Source organism: Mus musculus, chromosome 7 (assembly GCF_000001635.26).
Source record: "Mus musculus strain C57BL/6J chromosome 7, GRCm38.p6 C57BL/6J".
Taxonomy (NCBI): Eukaryota; Metazoa; Chordata; class Mammalia; order Rodentia; family Muridae; genus Mus; species Mus musculus.
In genome coordinates, this window is record NC_000073.6 from 108,629,527 (window position 1) to 108,649,594 (window position 20,068).

General features: G+C 37.7%; 2 protein-coding genes across 2 annotated transcripts; one reads left to right on the top strand and one right to left on the bottom strand.

The window, feature by feature from the left end:
• Nucleotides 1-467: 467 nt before the first annotated feature.
• Nucleotides 468-1,400, top strand: Olfr508 (olfactory receptor 508). The gene has a single exon (NM_146773.1). It carries the CDS (start codon nt 468-470, stop codon nt 1,398-1,400), a length of 933 nt encoding a protein of 310 aa, NP_666984.1.
• A 14,682-nt stretch (nt 1,401-16,082) lies between these two features.
• Olfr509 (olfactory receptor 509) lies at nt 16,083-17,048 on the bottom strand. Its single transcript, NM_146372.1, has one exon. It carries the CDS (start codon nt 17,046-17,048, stop codon nt 16,083-16,085), a length of 966 nt encoding a protein of 321 aa, NP_666484.1.
• Nucleotides 17,049-20,068: the final 3,020 nt, after the last annotated feature.

Here is a 20,068-nt window from a genome sequence, read left to right on the forward strand (position 1 = left end):
TGGTTTGGCACAGTGAAAATAAACTGAAAATGTAACGGCGTAATATCAAAGCAAAGCACACAATATTCAAGGCCACTGTGTGTGTGTGTGTGTGTGTGTGTGTGTGTGTGTGTGTGTGTGTGTGTGTGCATGTGCAGTTTTCCTCACTGATTTCTTGGAAAAAATGAGTTGTTTTATTTCAGTTGTTCTTTATTCCTCATTGGCATGTAAACTAACAACATGAGGCACAAACGATGTGTTACAAAGAAAAAATACTAATTTTTATTTCCCATGAATTAACTGATGTTTACTGTTTTAGTATTTATGTAAGATAGTACATGAAATATTTCTCATGAAATGTATACATACTATTTGTATTTCTGTTATTTACGTTATATATAGCTTCTGTAAATACAGTAAGAGTCAATACTATATTCTACTCTTAATAGTTGACTGTTTTTCTTTCCAATGGCATATTCCTATCATAGATGGAACCTGGAAACTACACAGTGGTAACAGAGGTGATTCTTTTGGGATTTACAGAGGATGCTATAATCCGTGCCATTTTATTTATTGTGTTTCTAATAATCTACTCTGTCACCTTAATGGGCAATGCGAGCATAATCATGCTAATCAGAAGAAGCCCTCAGCTTCACACCCCCATGTACCTTTTGCTCAGCCATTTGGCATTTGTAGACATTGGGTACTCCTCATCAGTCACACCCATCATGCTGAAGGGCTTTCTCAGAAAAGAAACATTTATCCTTGTGTCTGGCTGTGTGGCTCAACTCTGTTCTGTAGTGACATTTGGGTCAACTGAGTGCTTCCTGCTGGCTGCCATGGCCTATGATCGCTATGTAGCCATCTGCTCCCCTCTGCTCTATGCCACGCAGATGTCCTCCACAGTCTGTATTCTCCTAGTGGGAGCTTCCTACCTAGGTGGATGTGTGAATGCTTGGACATTTACTGGATGTTTATTAAACCTGTCCTTTTGTAGACCAAATAAAGTTAATCACTTTTTCTGTGACTATTCACCACTTTTGAAGATTTCGTGTTCTCATGACTTTTCTTCTGAAGTCATTCCAGCAATCTCTTCAGGGTCGATCATTGTGGTCACTGTGTTTATTATTGCACTGTCTTATGTTTACATCCTTGTCTCAATCTTGAAGATGCGCTCCACTGAGGGTCGCCAGAAGGCCTTCTCCACCTGCACCTCCCACCTCACTGCGGTCACTCTATTCTATGGGACCATCACATTCATTTATGTGATGCCCAAATCCAGTTACTCCACAGACCAGAACAAGGTAGTGTCTGTATTCTACACAGTGGTGATCCCAATGTTGAACCCCATCATCTATAGCCTCAGAAACAAGGATGTTAAAGAGGCCATGAAAAAATTGATGGCTAACACTCACCATTAACCATAATATCTGCAATTTTAAACAGTGTAATAAGCTCTGAACTTCCAAATGACTGGACAGTATACTATGGAAATTTAATACTGTATTTATGATATTTTAGACATAATTTTTTATCATTTTACTATCAAGATCTTCATCATAAAATCAGTGGACTAACTAATGTGGCAATATTTAGCAAATTTCTCATTGTTTTATCCTTTCATCAGCCACCATTTTTTGCATCTATAAACACAAGTCTCTCGTATAAGTTCTGTTTCTTTTGAATGCAGCCTTTATATTTGAAATTGGAGAATCATTTGGAATACTTTGAATAAGAGTGGGAATGCTTTATAAGATCTTAACCTGAAAGAAATTACCTTCTGTGTTATAGAAATCTAAAGGTTGAAAACAAAGTAGAAAATTTGTGATATCAGGAGGATTCTTCTTTTGATACCTCATCCAGCCAATTCCAGAAGTCACTCATATTCTCCCTAATCTATTGACTCTTCCTATTTAGGAACCTGTTAAACTCAATACCTTAAGGGGGGTCCTTAAAGACATTCTATTGGGGATAATTTGGGTTATCTCATTCCTGTGAAGATAAAAACGTAGGGGCTCAGAGTTCTTGGATTGTTTTAGTCCTGAGATATACTATGAATTTCTGCCGTATCTTTTGAACAATATATTTCTTTGTGCCTCTGAAACTGGAAATTCTCAGTGTTTTACACCTAATTCTGATAGTATCATAATATTAAAGTGATTATCCTGAATCAGACTAATTTTCCATTTCATGTTTTAAAATTTTTTGTGCTTTAATTTACATATTTGCTGTTTACATATTGATTGTCTTCCATATGAATAACTTTTCATCAAAATTATGTTTTAATAATTTTTGTCTTTAATAAAAATGTTAATTAGCATCAGATTAATCTTAATATGCATTATATTATTAGATTATTTTTAATTTTTAGCTGATAATAACATACTGTACTTGGCCAAAAGGCTAAACAAGAATGATGCTTTCTATTTTATTTCCAGCAGTATTTCTTCAATCTTCAAGTCCTAGTCTGAATTCCTTAATCATTAGATTAATTAGCACCCAAATCTTTGCATCTTTGTAGCAGTCAAATAATTGAGAGGTTGGTTGAACTCTCTTAAATTCTATTTTTCTAGGATTTTTCAATAATATTTCAATAGTGAATTACATGAATTAAATTTTTGCTTTAAATAGCTAGGAGCTTTAACTGAAAGTTGGCCTTTACTGAAATTGCATTCTTCATAAAGCATGAAAGGTACATATTAACAACTAAACACTATATACATAAATACTGCACAAATATCATGATGTGGTCAGGGAAATACCTAGCCATATCAACAGAGGAAAAGATGCCATTCTGTGGCTGAGATGTTTGTCTAAGGATCAGAAATTTGCTGATTTACTTTTATGAGTGCAAATTTTTCACCAGAGTTTAGCAATAATAAAAAAAGAAAGGATAACAATGTAGATATTTTTCTTGCACATTTTAAGTGTTTATAAAAAAGGGTGAATTCCATATGTGACCTTAAAACATTTATTCTCCCATCACTCAACACACAATAATATAAGATGACACCTCCATAATGTTTCCATAAGATCAGGATGTGGGTCATTCTGTAGAGCATTTTCCTAATTAGTGATTGATGAGGTGGTTCCAGCCCATTATGGGTGGTACTACCTCTAGGCTGGTGATACAGGATTCACTAAGAAAACAAAATAAAAACAATTTAAATGTTTATGTGAGGGAAGGATCTGTCATAAATATGTTCAGAAGAAGATGCACAGTATAAGTGTCATTTCCAGAGTTCAACTTTGTTTAATATCCTTAGTATTCATTTTCAAGATTTATCCTCCTGTCATCCAAAATGCAATAACATATGACCATATCTAAGATACCTTTCATTATGGTAATTTGAAGTCCATGTTAGGCAATAAATTAGGTATATTAAGTACCCAAACCAAAAAAATTATGATGGGTTTTCCCCATCATCTGTCCAAAGTTTTATTATATTCCTAAGCAAACTCAGCTCTCCTTATACTTTTCTGTTAGAACTGAGTAAGCTCCTTTAGGGTGATTGTGTACTGTTATCTTCATATGTTACCACTTTCAGGGCTTTAGAGAAAGCAGTGAGGTGTACTGAGCTGTGATTAAGAGTTTATCAGGAGCTAGAGAAAGTACCCAAGGAGCTAAAGGGATCTGCAACCCTATAGGTAGAACAACAATATGAACTTACCAGTACCCCCCAGAGCTCATGTCTCTAGCTGCATATGTATCAGAAGATGTCCTAGTTGGCCATCATTGGAAAGAGAGGCCCATTGATCTTGCAAACTTTAGATGCTTCAGTACAGGGGATCGCCAGGGCCAAGAAGTGGGAGTGGGTGGGTAAGGGAGGGGGGGAGGGTATGGGGGACTTTTGGAATAGCATTGGAAATGTAAATGAGGAAAATATCTAATTAAAAAAATAAAAGAGTTTATCAGCAGAAGAGATTAACAGAAAAGATCAGATATTTGGGGATATATCTAAGGAAATGATAATTGTAGTGAAGTATGGAGCTGAATAACATATCAGTGGACATGGGGAGATGATGGAAGTAGTAAATCCAAAGTGAAATCAATAGATCATAGACCCCAGTGTGATTAAGGATTTTTTTTCAAATGTAGTCATTAAGGTGTGAAATCAGATTTCAAGAGATTCCTCAAATTAAATATGTCACAACGTATATACATATCTTATACAAGCCCTCTGTAATATTCAACTGCCTTTAGTCAGTTAGGTCTTGACAATGAAGTTTATCTGTGTCTATTGGCCTCTTTGATGAAAAGGTCATGTTTAGCACCCAGTCATTCATGCATCTACCAATCTATCCACCTAATATATGCTAGTAAAGCCTATTAAAGCATATTAAGGTATAGATATTAAGGAAATACATGACCCAGGCTTGTTCCTCAAAGTGAAAACAAAGACTTAGGAGAGATAGACTCAAAAAACTAAAACGTAGATTAATAAATGCAAATATTTAGAATATGATATGGAGGCACACAAAAAGGAAGATGAACTTCTCTGGGAAGGCAATATTCTTTAAGGTTGTGTTTGAAGAATTTTGCTATACATCTCTAGATTAACTTTTCTCTGGATTTCGACTCACAAAAATCAATCTGAATGCTATCATAAGATTTTAGTTACATTCCAGCCTAGCACTAACCCACTTGGTCATCTGTTGACAAATGAATCCAGCCCAGGAAAAAGTTAGGCTGTAATGCCAACCTAAAGATTTCACAACACAATTTGGATTATTGTTGTCTTGCATAAATATGCCTGAGGCAAACATGTAAGCCAGAACACATAGACTCAACTTCTGAGGGTTCAAAAAGGAATATCTACACTAAATAGCTCCCTCTATTTGTTCTTTTTGGCAAGTTAGTGTCTTTGGGCAATTTCACTCTTCTAATTTTGAATGTCATAGGTATAATATGGTTTTCATCAAGGAATTAGAAGGATGACTCCTGGGGCTTTAGGAAGGAATCCATTTGCTAGCTTTTGGAGATTCCAGAACTTATCATGTTCCTTGCTTTCTAGCACTGTTCCTCAGTTCAAAATCAGCAAGATTTTGCACCTTTGTCTTTAGGTCATCACTTCTCTTTCATGCCCTTCCATCCAGTCTTCATGTGCCAAGACAGTTGCAGTTATAATGAGTCCATTTGAATAACAGATTTTATCTCATCAGTAACATCAATTTCTGCTTTTGAATTAAACTAGCATATTACTACTGGTTAATGACATTTGTTCTTTGGCATGTTGTTGACTAATTTTAAAAAATGCCCCAAGCAAACTGGCCTGTGGCAATGCCTGTTATGTATTACCTTATTTAGTGATTCGTGTGTAGAGGTCCAAGCTTGTTGTGGATACTTCCACTTCTATCTTGATACTCCTGGGGTATGTAAGAGGGGCCATATCACAAAAAGCAATCTACAGATTCAATGAAATCATAACAAAATTCCAAATCAATTTTTTACACCTTGAAAGATCAATTCACATTAAAAGAAAAAAACAAACAAACAAACAAAAAAAAAAACACAAAAAAAAACCAAAAAACAAAGATGGCCAAAACAATCCGAACAGTAAAAAACTTGAGGAAGAATCACCATCGCTGATCTCAAGCTGTACTACAGAGCAATAATGATAAAACCTGCGTAGTATCAGTACAGAAACAGACACATTGATCAATTGAATTGAATTGAATTGAATTGAATTGAATTGAATTGAATTGAATTGAATTGAATTGAAGAACCAGAAATTACCCCATACACCTATGGACACTTGATTCTTTAATAAAGAAGCCAAAACCATACAATGGAAAAACCGGACTTTTTTTACATGTAGAAGAATGATAATAGATCTATCCTTATCATTTTGTACAAAACTCAAGTCCAATTAAATCAAGGATCTCAACATAAAACAAGATACATTAAATCTCATAAAAGAGAAAGTCAGAAATACACTTGAACACATTGGTAGAGGAGACATGTTCCTGAACAGAACACCAATGGCACAGGCTTTAAAAAACAACTGATAAATGGGACCTCATGAAACTGCAAATCTATTGTAAGGCAAAGGATACCATCAATAAGATAAATAGGCATCCAACAGATTGGGAAAGGATCGTCAATAAATCCACATCTGACAGAGGGCTAATTCCCAAAATTTACAGAGAACCCAAGAGTTAGACATCAACAAGGCAATTAATCCAATTAAAATATGGGATAGAGAACTAAACAGAGAATTCTCAACCAAGGAATCTTGAATGGCCATGAAGCACTTAAAGTTCAAAGTCCTTTGTTTTATGGGAAATGAAAATCAAAACAACTATGAGGTTTTTATCCTATACCAATTAGATTGGCTAAGTTCAAAAACTCAAGTGATTGCACATGCTAGCAATGATATGGAGCAAGGAGAACACTCTTCCATGGAAGTGCAAACTTGTATAAGCCCTTTGAAAATCAATTTGATGTTTTCTCAGAAAACTGGAAATAGTTCTACCTCAAGACTGAGCTATACAGTTCCTGACCATATACCAAAAAGATGATCCAGCATCTCACAAGAGCACTTCCTCAGGTATGTTCATAGCAGCTTTATTCCTAGTATCCAGAAAATATAAACAGCCTAGATGTCCCTCAACTAGAGAATTGATAAAGAAAATGTGTGAGTCAGAAGTAAAATGAGTGAGTAAAATAATAATAAGAAGAACACATGAAACTATCATCCATCATAGCCAAGAAGGCTTCATCACAGGGATGCAGGGATGGTTTAATATATGGAAATCCATCAACGTAATCCACTATATAAACAAACTCAAAGACAAAAACCACATGATCATCTCAGATGCTGAGAAAGCACTTGACAAAATTGAGCACCCCTTCATGATAAAAGTCGTGGTAAGATCAGGAATTCGAGGCCCATACCTAAACATAATAAAAGCAATATACAGCAAACCAGTAGCCAACATCAAACTAAATGGAGAGAAATTTGAAGCAATCCCACTAAAATCAGGGACTGGACAAGGCTGCCCACGTTCTTCCTACCTATTCAATATAGGACTTGCAGTCCTAGACTAGAAATTAGACAACAAAAGGAGATCAAGGGGATAAAAATTGGAAAGGAAAGAGTCAAAATATCACTTTTTGCAGATGATATGATAGTATATATAAGTGACCCAAAAAAAAATCCTCCAAGGAACTTCTAAACCTGATAAACAGCTTCAGTGTAGTAGCTGGATATAAAATTAACTCAAACAAATCAGTGGCCTTTCTCTACACAAAGGAAAAACAGGCTGAGAAAGAAATTAGGGAAGCAACACCCTTCACAATAGTCACAAATAATATAAAATACCTTGGTGTGACTCTAACTAAGGAAGTGAAAGATCTGTATGATAAGAACTTCAAGTCTCTGAAGAAAGAAATTGAAGAAGATCTCAGAAGATGGAAAGAACTCCCATGCTCATGGATTGGCAGGATCAATATAGTAAAAATGGCTATCCTGCGGAAAGCAATCTCCAGATTCAGTGCAATTCCTTTCAAAATTCCAACTCAATTCTTCACTGAGTTAGAAAGGGCAATTTGCAAATTCATCTGGAATAACAAAAAACCTAGGATAGCAAAAGATATTCTCAAGGATAAAAGAACCTCTGGTAGAATCACCATGCCTGACCTCAAGCTGTACTACAGAGCAATTGTGTAAAAACTTCATGGTACTGGCACAGCGACAGACAGTTAGATCAATGGAATAGAACTGAAGACCCAGAAATGAACCCACACACGTATGGTCACTTGATCTTTGACAAAGGAGCTAAAACCATCCAGTGGAAAAAAGACAGCATTTTCAACAAATGGTGAGCACCCCTATCATGTAGAAGAATGTGAATTGATCCATTCTTGTCTCCTTGTACAAAGCTCAAGTCTAAGTGGATCAAAGACCTCCACATCAAACCAGAGGCACTGATATTTATAGAGGAGAAAGTGGCAAACAGCCTCAAAGGTATGGGCACAGCAGAAAAATTCCTGAAAAGACAGCAATTGCTTGTGCTATAAAATTGAGAATCAACAAATGGGACCTCATAAAATTTCAAAGCTTCTATAAGGCAAAAGACACTGGCGATAAGACAAAAAGGCCACCAACAGATTGGGAAAGGATTTTTACCAATCCTAAATCTGATAGGGGACTAATATCCAATATATACAAAGAACTCTAGAAGCTGGACTCCAGAAATTCAAATAACCTCATTAAAAAAAAAATGGGGAAAAGAGCTAAACAAAGAATTCTCAACTGAGGAATACCGAATGACTGAGAAGCACCTGAAAAAAGTGTTCAACTTTCTTAATCATCCGGGAAATGCAAATCAAAACAACCCTGACATTTCACCTCACACCAGTCAGAATGGCTAAGATCAAAAATTCAGATGACAGCAGATGCCGGTGAGGATGTGGAGAAAGAGGAACACTCCATTGCTGGTGGGATCACAAGTTTGTACAACCACTCTGGAAATCAGTCTGGCAGTTCCTAAGAAAATTGGACATAATACTACTGGTAGATCCAGCAATACCACTTCTGGGCATATACCCAGAAGATGTTCCAACAGGTAACAAGGACACATGCTCCACTATGTTCATAGCAGCCTTATTTATAATAGCCAGAAGCTGGAAAGAACCCAGATGTCCCTCAACAGAGGAATGGATACAGAAAATGTGGTACATCTACACAATGGAGTACTATACATCTATTAAAAACAATGAATTTATGAAATCCCTAGGCAAATGGATGTATCTCGAGGATATCATCCTAAATGAGGTAACCCAATCACAAAAAAAAAAAAAACTCACATGATATGCACTCACTGATAAGTGGATATTAGCCCAGAAACTTAGAATACCCAAGATTCAATTTGCAAAACACATGAGAATCAAGAAGAAGGAAGACCAAAGTGTGGATACATCACTCCTTCTTAGAATAGGGAACAAAATACCCATGGAAGGAGTTACAGAGACAAAGTTTGGAGCTAAGACAAAAGGATGGACCATCCAGAGACTGCCCCACCTAGGGATCCATCCCATCATCAGCCACCAAGCACAGACACTATTGTATATGCTAGCAGGATTTTTGCTGACAGATCCTGATATAGCTGTCTCTTGTGAGTCTATGCCAGTGCCTGGCAAATACAGAAGTGGATGCTCACAGGCATCTATTGGATGGAATGCAGGGCCCCCAGTGGAGGAGCTAGAGAAAGTACCCAAGGAGCTGAAGGGGTCTGCAACCCTATAGGTGAAACAACAATATGAACTAACAAGTACCCCCACAGCTCATGTCTCTAGCTGCATATGTAGCAGAAGATGGCCTAGTCAGCCATCATTGGGAAGAAAGGGCCCTTGGTCTTGCAAACTTTATATGCCCCACCCAGTACATGGGAATGCCAGGGCCAAGAAGAGGGGGTGGGTGCTTTGGGGAGCAGGGCAGGGGGAAAGTATAGGGGTCTTTTGGGATAGCATTTTAAATATAATTGAAGAAAATATCTAATAAAAAATTGTTATGTGTGTGTGTGTGTGTGTGTGTAATTGCTTTGGTGATGAAAACACATAAAAATGACTGCTGAACAACAAACTATTATTTATGGTTCACAAAGCCAATCAAGAATATTCTCCAATTATGTGTGCACATCTTTGTGGAAGCTTCCAATGTCCACAGTCACTTACCCCACTCACTCTTTCACACAATAAAGGTCATAGGTCCACTTTAAATGGCTAGAAATAAGGTTGAAAAAAGAAGAAAGAAAGAAAGAAAGAAAGAAAGAAAGAAAGAAAGAAAGAAAGAAAGAAAGAAGAGAGAGAGAGAGAGAGAGAGAGAAAGAAAGAAAGAAAGAAAGAAAGAAAGAAAGAAAGAAAGAAAGAAAGAAAGAAAGAAAGAAAGAAAGAAAGGAAGGAAGGAAGAAAGGAAGGAAGAAAGAAAAAACTTAACTGCTGTTCAGGGTAGGCTGCATACCCAGTGTTGGATGGACAACAGAATGTGAATTCATAGGCATATTTGGAGGTCTCATAATGTTCTTAGGACTTTTAATATTTTAAAAATTTTATCATATTTTTAACGCATACACCATCGCACACTCCAGCAAGATTTTGCTGAAAAGACCCTGATATAGCTGTCTCTTGTGAGGCGATGCCAGTGCCTGGCAAACACAGAAGTGGATGCTCACAGTCAGCTATTGGATGGAACACAGGGCCCCCAATGGAGGAGCTAGAGAAAGTACTCAAGGAGCTGAAGGGGTCTGCAACACTATAGGTGAAACAAGAATATGAACTAATCAGTACCCCCAGAGCTCATATCTCTAGCTGCATATGTAGCAGAAGATGGCCTAGTTGGCCATCACTGGGAAGAGAGGTCTCTTGGTCTTGCAAACTTTTTATATGCCCCAGTACAGGGGAATGCCAGGACCAAGAAGCAGGAGTGGGTGGGTAGGGGAGCAGGGCAGAGGGAGGGTATAGGGAACTTTTGGGATAGCATTTGAAATGTATATAAAGGAAATATCTAATAAAAAAACAACTAAAATGATATTATGATGACAACACCACTACAAACATTATGGAGAGAGTCTAAAATGGAGATATCTGCCAGGTTCCTTTCCTCAGAAATCAGGGTACCCAGGGGAAGAAGGGAAGGAAAGATTTTCTGAGTTAGAGGGGCTGGAGGCAACCAGGAGGACTTGGTACATCAAATCAACTAAGAAGGACTCACATGGGCAAACAGAACTAAAACAGCAAGCACAGGACGTGCATGTGTCTGCACCAGGTCCTCTACTTATATGCTATGATTGTTAGTTTGGTGCTTTGTGGGACTCTTAACAGAGGGAGCAAGTATAACTCTTGACACTTTTGCCTTCACTTGGGATTTGTTTCCTCCTATTGGATTGCCTTGTTCATCCTCAATACAAGGGCCTTATCTTAATGAATGTCATGTTTTGAATGCTGTATCTTGGAGGGTTATTCCCTTTTGAAAGGAAAAGGATCTGTAGGAGTGGTAGATCTGTCGGGAGAGGGAACTAGGAGGGGTGGAGGGAGGAAAAAATACAGTCAGTATGAAAAGAAGAATCTATTTTCTATTAAAAGAAAAGGAAATGTGGTAGTTGTCAAACTGAGACTTAATAATTATAGCTATAGATAAATAGATATAGATATAGATATATATGATATAGATATAGATATAGATGATATACATATAGATATTACTATTAAGAGGGGACATTTGGGAAATAGTATGTGAAATGTTTGGATAGAGAAACTTCAGTAAATTGTGATCCAAAGTTTAGCAAAGAACAAGATGTGGAGTTCCCACAGGTTCTGACACATCTTTATGTTTATGTCCCAATCTCTGGCCCCCACAAACGCCCTGTCCAGAGTCACTTAACTTTGCATGTTTTCTGCTTTCCTTGACTTCTCCAAAAATTCTTTAATTTAATTTATTTTGGAATCATTTCTCTATCATACCCAATATTTTCTACCTCCCAATCTTAATTAAATCTGGCTCTCTCAGGAAAGTACACTGTCTTTAAAGCTCTGTTAAGGAGCTGCCACTTCTTTCCCTATTCTACTGACACCAGAACACACTGTTGTCATCTTTCAGGCTTCCACTTTCATTTCTAAATTATGCATTGGCCATCTTCATGATGAAGCACCAATATCAGTAGTAGTTGGTACCAGGGATATTACTGTCCTGAGAGTCATACTGACAACTGTTTTCCTCTCCTCACTTATTAACAGGTCTCAATCTTTTCTCTAACTCAAACTCTTTGTCCTGCTGCAGAATCAGTACTGATACTGATCACATATGGGAAGTCATTAATGTGATGTGAAAATGATTAGAACATTAGACCTCTTCATTTCTCCCCATAATTCACTTGAAAAACTTGCTATAATATTCTCATTAACATTGTAGCTACATATGGCATATCTGAACTCTCTGAATTTCATAAATGAGACACTGTTTCTTTTTCTGTAATCTTTATCAATTTTAAAAATAGGATTATCATTTTGAGTACTAGAGACTGGACCTTAAATACTCTTGTAGGCAAAGCAATAACTTTAACATCGGCTTATATCCCCAGCACAAAATATTTGTCTAAAGACTGGAAGATGTCGATTTTGAACCATCTAATCTAATATGTTGTGGAGAAATGGAAAAAATATATTGAAATAGTTTTGTATATATTTCATAGAATCTGTGTGTTCTCTCTCTCTCTCTCTCTCTCTCTCTCTCTCTCTCTCTCTCTCTCTCTCTCACACACACACACACACACACACACACACACACACACACACACACTCCATTATTCTTTTGTCTTCTATTCTAGCACCTTGGAAACTTTGTGTCTTCCATCTACAAACCCTGTGTTGCTCTGGAACACCTGAGCCCATAGCTTTACATGTTCTGAAATCCCTGTGAATGTCCATATTTTTACAAGGCTGTGTCTCATAGAACTAGGCAAACAACTTTTCTATGGCTCCAGGAAAAAAACTAGGGAATTCTTCAAATTTATGTTTTTCCTGCCTCATCCTCGAGTCCTGGGATTACCAATGTGCACCATGATGCCAAACCTTTGCTTATATAAACACTACTAAGTAATGGTTCTTTTATTCATTCATGTCTTATTTTCATTTCTTACTCAAAAGAAGTTAAACCAAAAAGTTTCTTAAGATTTCTTTGAATAGGCAAAACCATGGGAACCAGAAGAATGAGAGGAACAATTCGAGGAGCCAGAGTGCTTGAGGCCAGTACCTGAACCCAATGCACATTATCAACTAAAAGAATTTCTTTGAAATTCTTCTGTGTTGTGGTCATTTCCTCATTATAACTCTAAATTTGTATTTTTTTAATAGTAATGTCTCTACTTTCCCTGTCCTCTTCCCTCTTCGTTTCTCTTTTCTTCTTTCTCATTCCTTCTCCTTTTCACTACCTCTCCCTCTTTCTTCAGCCTCATTCACTTTTAATTTAACATACTTTTGTTTTCTTTGTTTTGTTTTATAAACAAAGTAAGTCACATGAAAATATGGCATTGCAATGTCTGTTTTCTTTTTGACATACAATATGCCCTGCCTCCCAGAATTACTGGAATAATGTTGTCATGGACCAACCAATAACTGGTCCAACTTGAGGCCCATACCAGGAGAGGTAGCCCATATCTACCACTGCATTGATGGCCAGGAACCAGAGGCTTGTCACCCCAGAGACCCAGGATAGAACCATATATCACTGGCAAAAAACAAACAACAAACAAAAAAAGTCAATGAAAGTCATGGTCAAACACGAGGCAAAACCATAGGAACCAGAAGAGTGGGAGAAACAATTCTAGGAGCCAAAGGGCTTGAGAACAGTATCTTAACCCAACCCACAGAATCAACTAAGCAGGGCTAATGAAGGCTCACAGAGACTAAAGCAACAAACACAGACCCTGTATGGGTCCTAGCTAGGTCTTCTGTGTATATGTTAAGATTGTGTAGCTTGTAGGGAAACAACACCCTTCTCAATAGTCACAAATAATATAAAATATCTTGGCGTGACTCTAACTAAGGAAGTGAAAGATCTGTATGATAAAAACTTCAAGTCCCTGAAGAAAGAAATTAAAGAAGATCTCAGAAGATGGAAAGATCTCCCATGCTCATGGATTGGCAGGATCAACATTGTAAAAATGGCTATCTTGCCAAAAGCAATCTACAGATTCAATGCAATCCCCATCAAAATTCCAACTCAATTCTTCAACGAATTAGAAAAAGCAATCTGCAAATTCATCTGGAATAACAAAAAACCTAGGATAACAAAAGCTCTTCTCAAGGATAAAAGTACCTCTGTGGAATCACCATGCCTGACCTAAAGCTTTACTACAGAGCAATTGTGATAAAAACTGCATGGTACTGGTATAGTGACAGACAAGTAGAACAATGGAATAGAATTGAAGACCCAGAAGTGAACCCACACACCTATGGTCACTTGATCTTCGACAAGGGAGACAAAACCATCCAGTGGAAAAAAGACAGCATTTTCAACAAATGGTGCTGGCACAACTGGTTGTTATCATGTAGAAGAAAGCAAATCGACCCATTCCTCTCTCCTTGTACTAAGGTCAAATCTAAGTGGATCAAGGAACTCCACATAAAACCAGAGACACTGAAACTTATAGAGGAGAAAGTGGGGAAAAGTCTCGAAGATATGGGCACAGGGAAAAAATTCCTGAATAGAACAGCAATGGCTTGTGCTTTAAGATCGAGGATTGACAAATGGGACCTCATGAAACTGCAAAGCTTCTGCAAGGCAAAAGACACCTTCAATAAGACAAAAAGACCACCAACAGATTGGGAAAGGATCTTTACCTATCTTAAATCAGATAGGGGACTAATATCCTATATATATAAAGAACTCAAGAGGGTGGACTCCAGAAAATCAAATAGCCCCCTTAAAAGATGGGGCTCAGAGCTGAACAAAGAATTCTCACCCGAGGAATACCGAAAGGCTGAGAAACACCTGAAAAAATGTTCAACATCCTTAATCATCAGAGGAATGCAAATCAAAACAACCCTGAGATTCCATCTCACACCAGTCAGAATGGCTAAGATCAAAAATTCAGGTGACAGCAGATGCTGGGGAGGATATGGAGAAAGAAGAACACTCCTCCATTGTTGGTGGGATTGCAAGCTTGTACAACCACTCTGGAAATCAGTCTGGCGGTTCCTCAGAAAATTGGACATAGTACTACCGGAGGATCCAGCAATACCTCTCCTGGGCATATATCCAGAAGATGTCTCAACCGGTAAGAAGGACACATGCTCCACTATGTTCATAGCAGCCTTATTTATAATAGCCAGAAGCTGGAAAGAACCCAGATGTCCCTCAACAGAGGAATGGATACAAAAAATGTGGTACATTTACACAATGGAGTACTACTCAGCTATTAAAAAGAATGAATTTGTGAAATTCCTAGGCAAATGGTTGGACCTGGAGGGCATCATCCTGAGTGAGGTAACCCAATCACAAAAGAACTCAAATGAAATGTACTCACTGATAAGTGGATATTAACCCAGAAACTTAGTATAGCGAGATATAAGGTACAATATGTAAAACATATGAAACTGAAGAAGAATGAAGACCGAAGTGTGGACACTTTGCTCATTCTTAGAATTGGAAACAATCACCCATGGAAGGAGTTACAGAGACAAAGTTTGGAGCTGAGACAAAAGGATGGTCCATCTAGAGACTGCCATATCCAGAGATCCATCCCATAATTATCCTCCAAGCGATGCCACCATTGCATACACTAGCAAGCCTTTGTTGCAAGGACGGTGATATAGCTGTCCCTTGTGAGACTAGGCCGGGGCCTAGCAAACACAGAAGTGGATGCTCACAGTCAACTATTGGATGGATCACAGGGCCCCCAATGGAGGAGCTAGAGAAAGTATCCAAGGAGCTAAAGAGATCTGCTACCCTATCGGAGGAACAACATTATGAACTAACCAGTACCCCAGAGCTCTTGACTCTAGCTGCATATGTATCAAAAGATGACCTAGTTGGCCATCACTGGAAAGAGAGGCCCATTGGTCAGGCAAACGTTATATGCCCCAGTACAGGGGAATGCCAGTGCCAAAAAATGGGAATGGGTGGGTAGGGGAGTGGGGGGGGGGAGCTTTTGGGATAGCATTGGAAATGTAATTGAAGAAAATACGTAATAATAATAAAATTATGTAGCTTGGTGGTACTCCACAACAGTTTAAAGGTATGTTTTGAGTATGTTTCTCCACATAGTATATACACACATATAAATATATTGGTATTTTAATGTTACATCGAGTTTTATAGCAAGAATGCTAGAGATATCCTAGATCTGATAACTAGAAAATAATAACTAAAATCTGTATGTGGGGGCTCATGCCTTAATTCCTAACAGAAGCAGACAGATCTCTATGAGTTCAAGGTCAATCTGTCTACATAGTGAGTTCTAGGCAATCTGGAGCTACATAATGAGATTGTCCATGTTTCAAACACATAACAAAAATAACAAAAGTGAAAATAATTTCTCATTTCACTAAAACTGATCTTAATCCTTAAATATACTATTTCCCACCAACACAAAACATATTTTCAAATCTTCTGGGCTTTTTTATTTACCATTTTGGAGAAAAACCTGATTATGTTGCCTATATCTTTCTTCAAGGCAGTCTGTATGCCTTTGTTCCTTAGACTATAAATGATGGGGTTGAGCAGAGGTGTCAGAATGGTGTATGTCACTGCCAACAGTGTGGCATCTCTAAAAGAGTAGCTGTTCTTGGGTCTCAGATAGACAAAAGAAGCAAATCCATAATGTATGAACACCACTGTGAAATGGGAGGAGCAAGTTGAAAAGGTCTTATACCTTCCCTTGGCAGAGGGCATCTTTATAACTACTGTCACAATGAAGACATAAGAAACCATGATGAAAATAAAGCTGCCTACCAACACAAAGGCAGTGAGTGCAAAGAGAATCACTTTATGATAAAAGGTTAAATTACAGGCCAGGGAGACCACAGGGTCAATATCACAAAAAAAGTGCTGAATGATATTGGAGTTGCAAAAAGACAAGTTGAATATTGTGATGACAATACACAGAGAGATTGAGAAGCCAAGCACACCCGAGGCCACGATGAGGTGAAGGCAGATCTTTTGGGTCATCAGGATTGGATAATGCAGAGGGTTGTGGATGGCAGTGTAACGGTCATAGGACATGGCAGACAAGATAAAGCAGTTATTGCCTCCCAAGCCAAAGAAGAAAAACATCTGAGTGGCACACTCAGGGAGAGAGATGGCCTTGTTCTTTGATATCAAGTCCACTAACAGGCGGGGCAGGATCACCATAGTGGTGCATGTTTCTGAAAAGGACAGGGCAAAGAGGAAAAAGTACATGGGGGCGTGAAGGTTGTGATTGAGCTTGATGGCCACCATGATGAATGCATTTGCTAGAATAATAGTCACATGGGAGAGGAGAACCACAACAAAGAGTAGATTGTGTAGCTCTGGGAAGCTGGAAAAACCCCACAGAAGAAACATATTCACTGTGGTGTGGTTTCCCATCCTCCTAGTGGCAGTGATTTTTGTCCCAGAGCAAGATATATATTTTAGGTAAAGATTCAGAGATGACTGTGACGAGCTTGTGCACTGATGTAACCAAGATTTTGATCAAGGTCTCCTGAGTCAGTAAATTCAATAACCTTAAAGAGACACATGTATACAAAGTGACTAAGAGCAAAGTTAGGAAAGTTAGGAGTCAAAATGATGAGAATATTTCTAGTATGTAGATCTGCTCAAACCCCAAAAAGTAGGTTTAAGTTTCTTCTTGGTTTTTAGTCACAAATCTTGTCTTGATATTTGTGTTTCTGAGTCAGGATCTGTAGAAGTAGGAAAATATGTACAAAATTGCTTCACTTTCACCCACTCAATTCTGTAACTCCATATTATTTCAGCCCATTATTTTCTATGATGGTACTCTGGATTGAATGAAAGAATAAAATAATCCATTTGCTTAATTCATTTAAAATGAGCATAGCATTTGTCAAATGTCTTGAGGAGATTAATAAAAGTTTCCAATAAAATTTAATATTGTTCTCAGGGTTGTTCTATTTATACCTAAGTTCCATATCATTCTCTGGTTACAAACAGTGACTGTATTAATAAGGGTTCTCTGGAGAAACAGAACTGATAAAATTAAGATATATCTAGATAGATAGATAGATAGATAGATAGATAGATAGATAGATAGATAGATAGATAGATAGATAGATAGATATTAAAATGGGTTTTATTAGAGTAGCTTATAGGCTGTGGTCTGGCTAGACCAACATTGGCAATCTCAAGTTGGAATGTCCAAGATTCTGATAGTTGTTCATTCTCTGAGGTTGGATGTCTCAGCCAGTCACTACTTGACTTTGGGATCACAGAGAAGTAGGTTCTGACACAAGTGAAGTAATCCTCAGCAGCAGGATATATGAGCTTGTCAGTGAGAATGTGGGCAAGGAAGCAGAGCTTCCCTTTTCCATGTCGTCTCATATAGCTTCCTACCAGAAAATATAGCCAAGATTTAGGATTGATATTCCCACATCAAATAATCCAATCAATAAAAGCTAATCACAAGTGTGCCCAACTGCTTGGGTGTTAGTTAATTCCAGATGTAGTCAAGTTGACAAGATTGCCCATCATAGTGACAGTTTTGAAAATAACCAGATGAGATTAAACAAACATTGGGTAATTTCAGCTTTTTTAAAATACACAGTAATGCTACTACATCAATAGTTTATACTGAGATAGTTCTTAGAACAAATCAATGACTCTGAACATTTTCAGAACATCACATTGGACTTACCTGGAGTTGAAGTAATTTTGAAAACACTGTTTCATTACAGACTGTCAACATTGGTCATAATGGTTTGATCAACATTTTTTCCCAGCTAATATACTTCAGTGGTTTTTCAGGAGAGTCCTGAAGGAAACACTTTAAATTTCTGAGATCAGTTTTCACATCATATATCTAATACATTTATACTTTATTTTTCCATGCTAAGCCAAAATTGATGGGTAAGAATGACAGGATTATGAATATTATTTTCATTTTAACTTCAGTTACTATTAAATCTTAAGAATTTGGGGATGGATTGTCTCCCACTGAGACCTAACCAGTCAGTCCAGGTAGGGGAAGGGGATCCAATGGCAGGCAACAGAGTCAGAGATAGTCCTGGCTCCACTTGTTAGAGGACCCACATGAAGACTAAGCTGCAATCTGCTATAAATGGGTAGGGGGCCTAGCTCCAGTCCCTGAATGCTCTTTGGTTGGTGGTTCAGTTTCTGTGAGCCCCTGTGGGCCCAGGTTAGTTGACCCCTTGCATCTTCTCATAGTGTCCTTGACCCCTCTGTATCCTGCTATCCTTCCCTAACTTTTCCACATGACTCCATGAGCACCTCCTGATGTTTGGCTCTGGGTCTCTGCATCTGCTTCCAACCTCTGCTGGATGAAGCCTCTCAGGAGACAGTTATACTAGATTTCTGTGTATAAGCTTAGCAGAGCATGATTAACAGTGTTGAGGCTGGCTATCTTACATGGGATGGGTCTCAAGTAGTAAATTTGGGCCTCCGGGAAAACAGGTCTGCCCTTGCACTTTCTAATAAAGTCTATAAATGTATATAAAAAAAAGAATTTGGGGATTGAAAAGAAAATGTTGGAGAGAGTCAGAGAACAAGATGCTGGCTGGAAATTATCCTAGCGAATTCACAGAGATTAATGAAAAAGATGATAAACTAAGATGAGAGTTGCTATTTTCCAATTTACATATTATATTTAGTAACAGAATATAATAAAATTCTGGCCAGGTAACGAGTATCTATATGTAGTGTAACGCACTACAAAGAAAGTAGAGTTAAACAGTGCTCATGTAACCCTCATAAGCATACATGGTAGGGATTATCACTTAGATTTTACAAAGTATAAAAGTTTAATTAGGGTGGCTGAGTGACTATTAGCAGTCCTGTCTTTTTCTGTCTTATGTTGACTAAATACCTATAATTTGCATCTCATTGCCTGAGTATAGATAGAGTTGTACAGATGTCTATGATGTGATAGTGCAGGACTGTTGTCCATTCATCAGCAGAGGCCTGTGTGAGGAAGTTAAGTACCTAAGTGGACTGTATAACCGCATCTATGAACAACATCAGGAGAGAGACGATTAGAGGTATGGCTAACACAAAGGGCTTTCTGTGAGCAACAAAAGTTCTCCAGAAATCTTCACTAATCCTCTTGTGGTTTATCTTTAAGATCAGATTTTTTTTTTCTCTGAAGGTGTCTCTAGTTATCTCTAAAACAAAATCCTATTCATTAAAATTCTTTTGCCTTTAGGTTACTTTTGTGATTTTAAGGTTTAAGCATTCTGGGAAAAAGTCTTCAGTTTCCTTTGGAAAATGCTTCAGTCTCTTCTCAGTACTGAATGCAGATGTGCCACATCGTGGCTCTTGTGATTTTCTTAAGTTGTTAATAGTATCTGTTGAGACTTATGAGATCACTTTCAACTTGTTTATCCTTTTATTCTCAACAAGTCACTTCCTGCATT

What these genes read in the sequence shown, in the direction of transcription:
- Olfr508 (NM_146773.1), top strand. Translation starts at nt 468, where the DNA reads ATGGAACCTGGAAACTACACAGTGGTAACAGAGGTGATTCTTTTGGGA.
- Olfr509 (NM_146372.1), bottom strand. Translation starts at nt 17,048, where the DNA reads ATGGGAAACCACACCACAGTGAATATGTTTCTTCTGTGGGGTTTTTCC.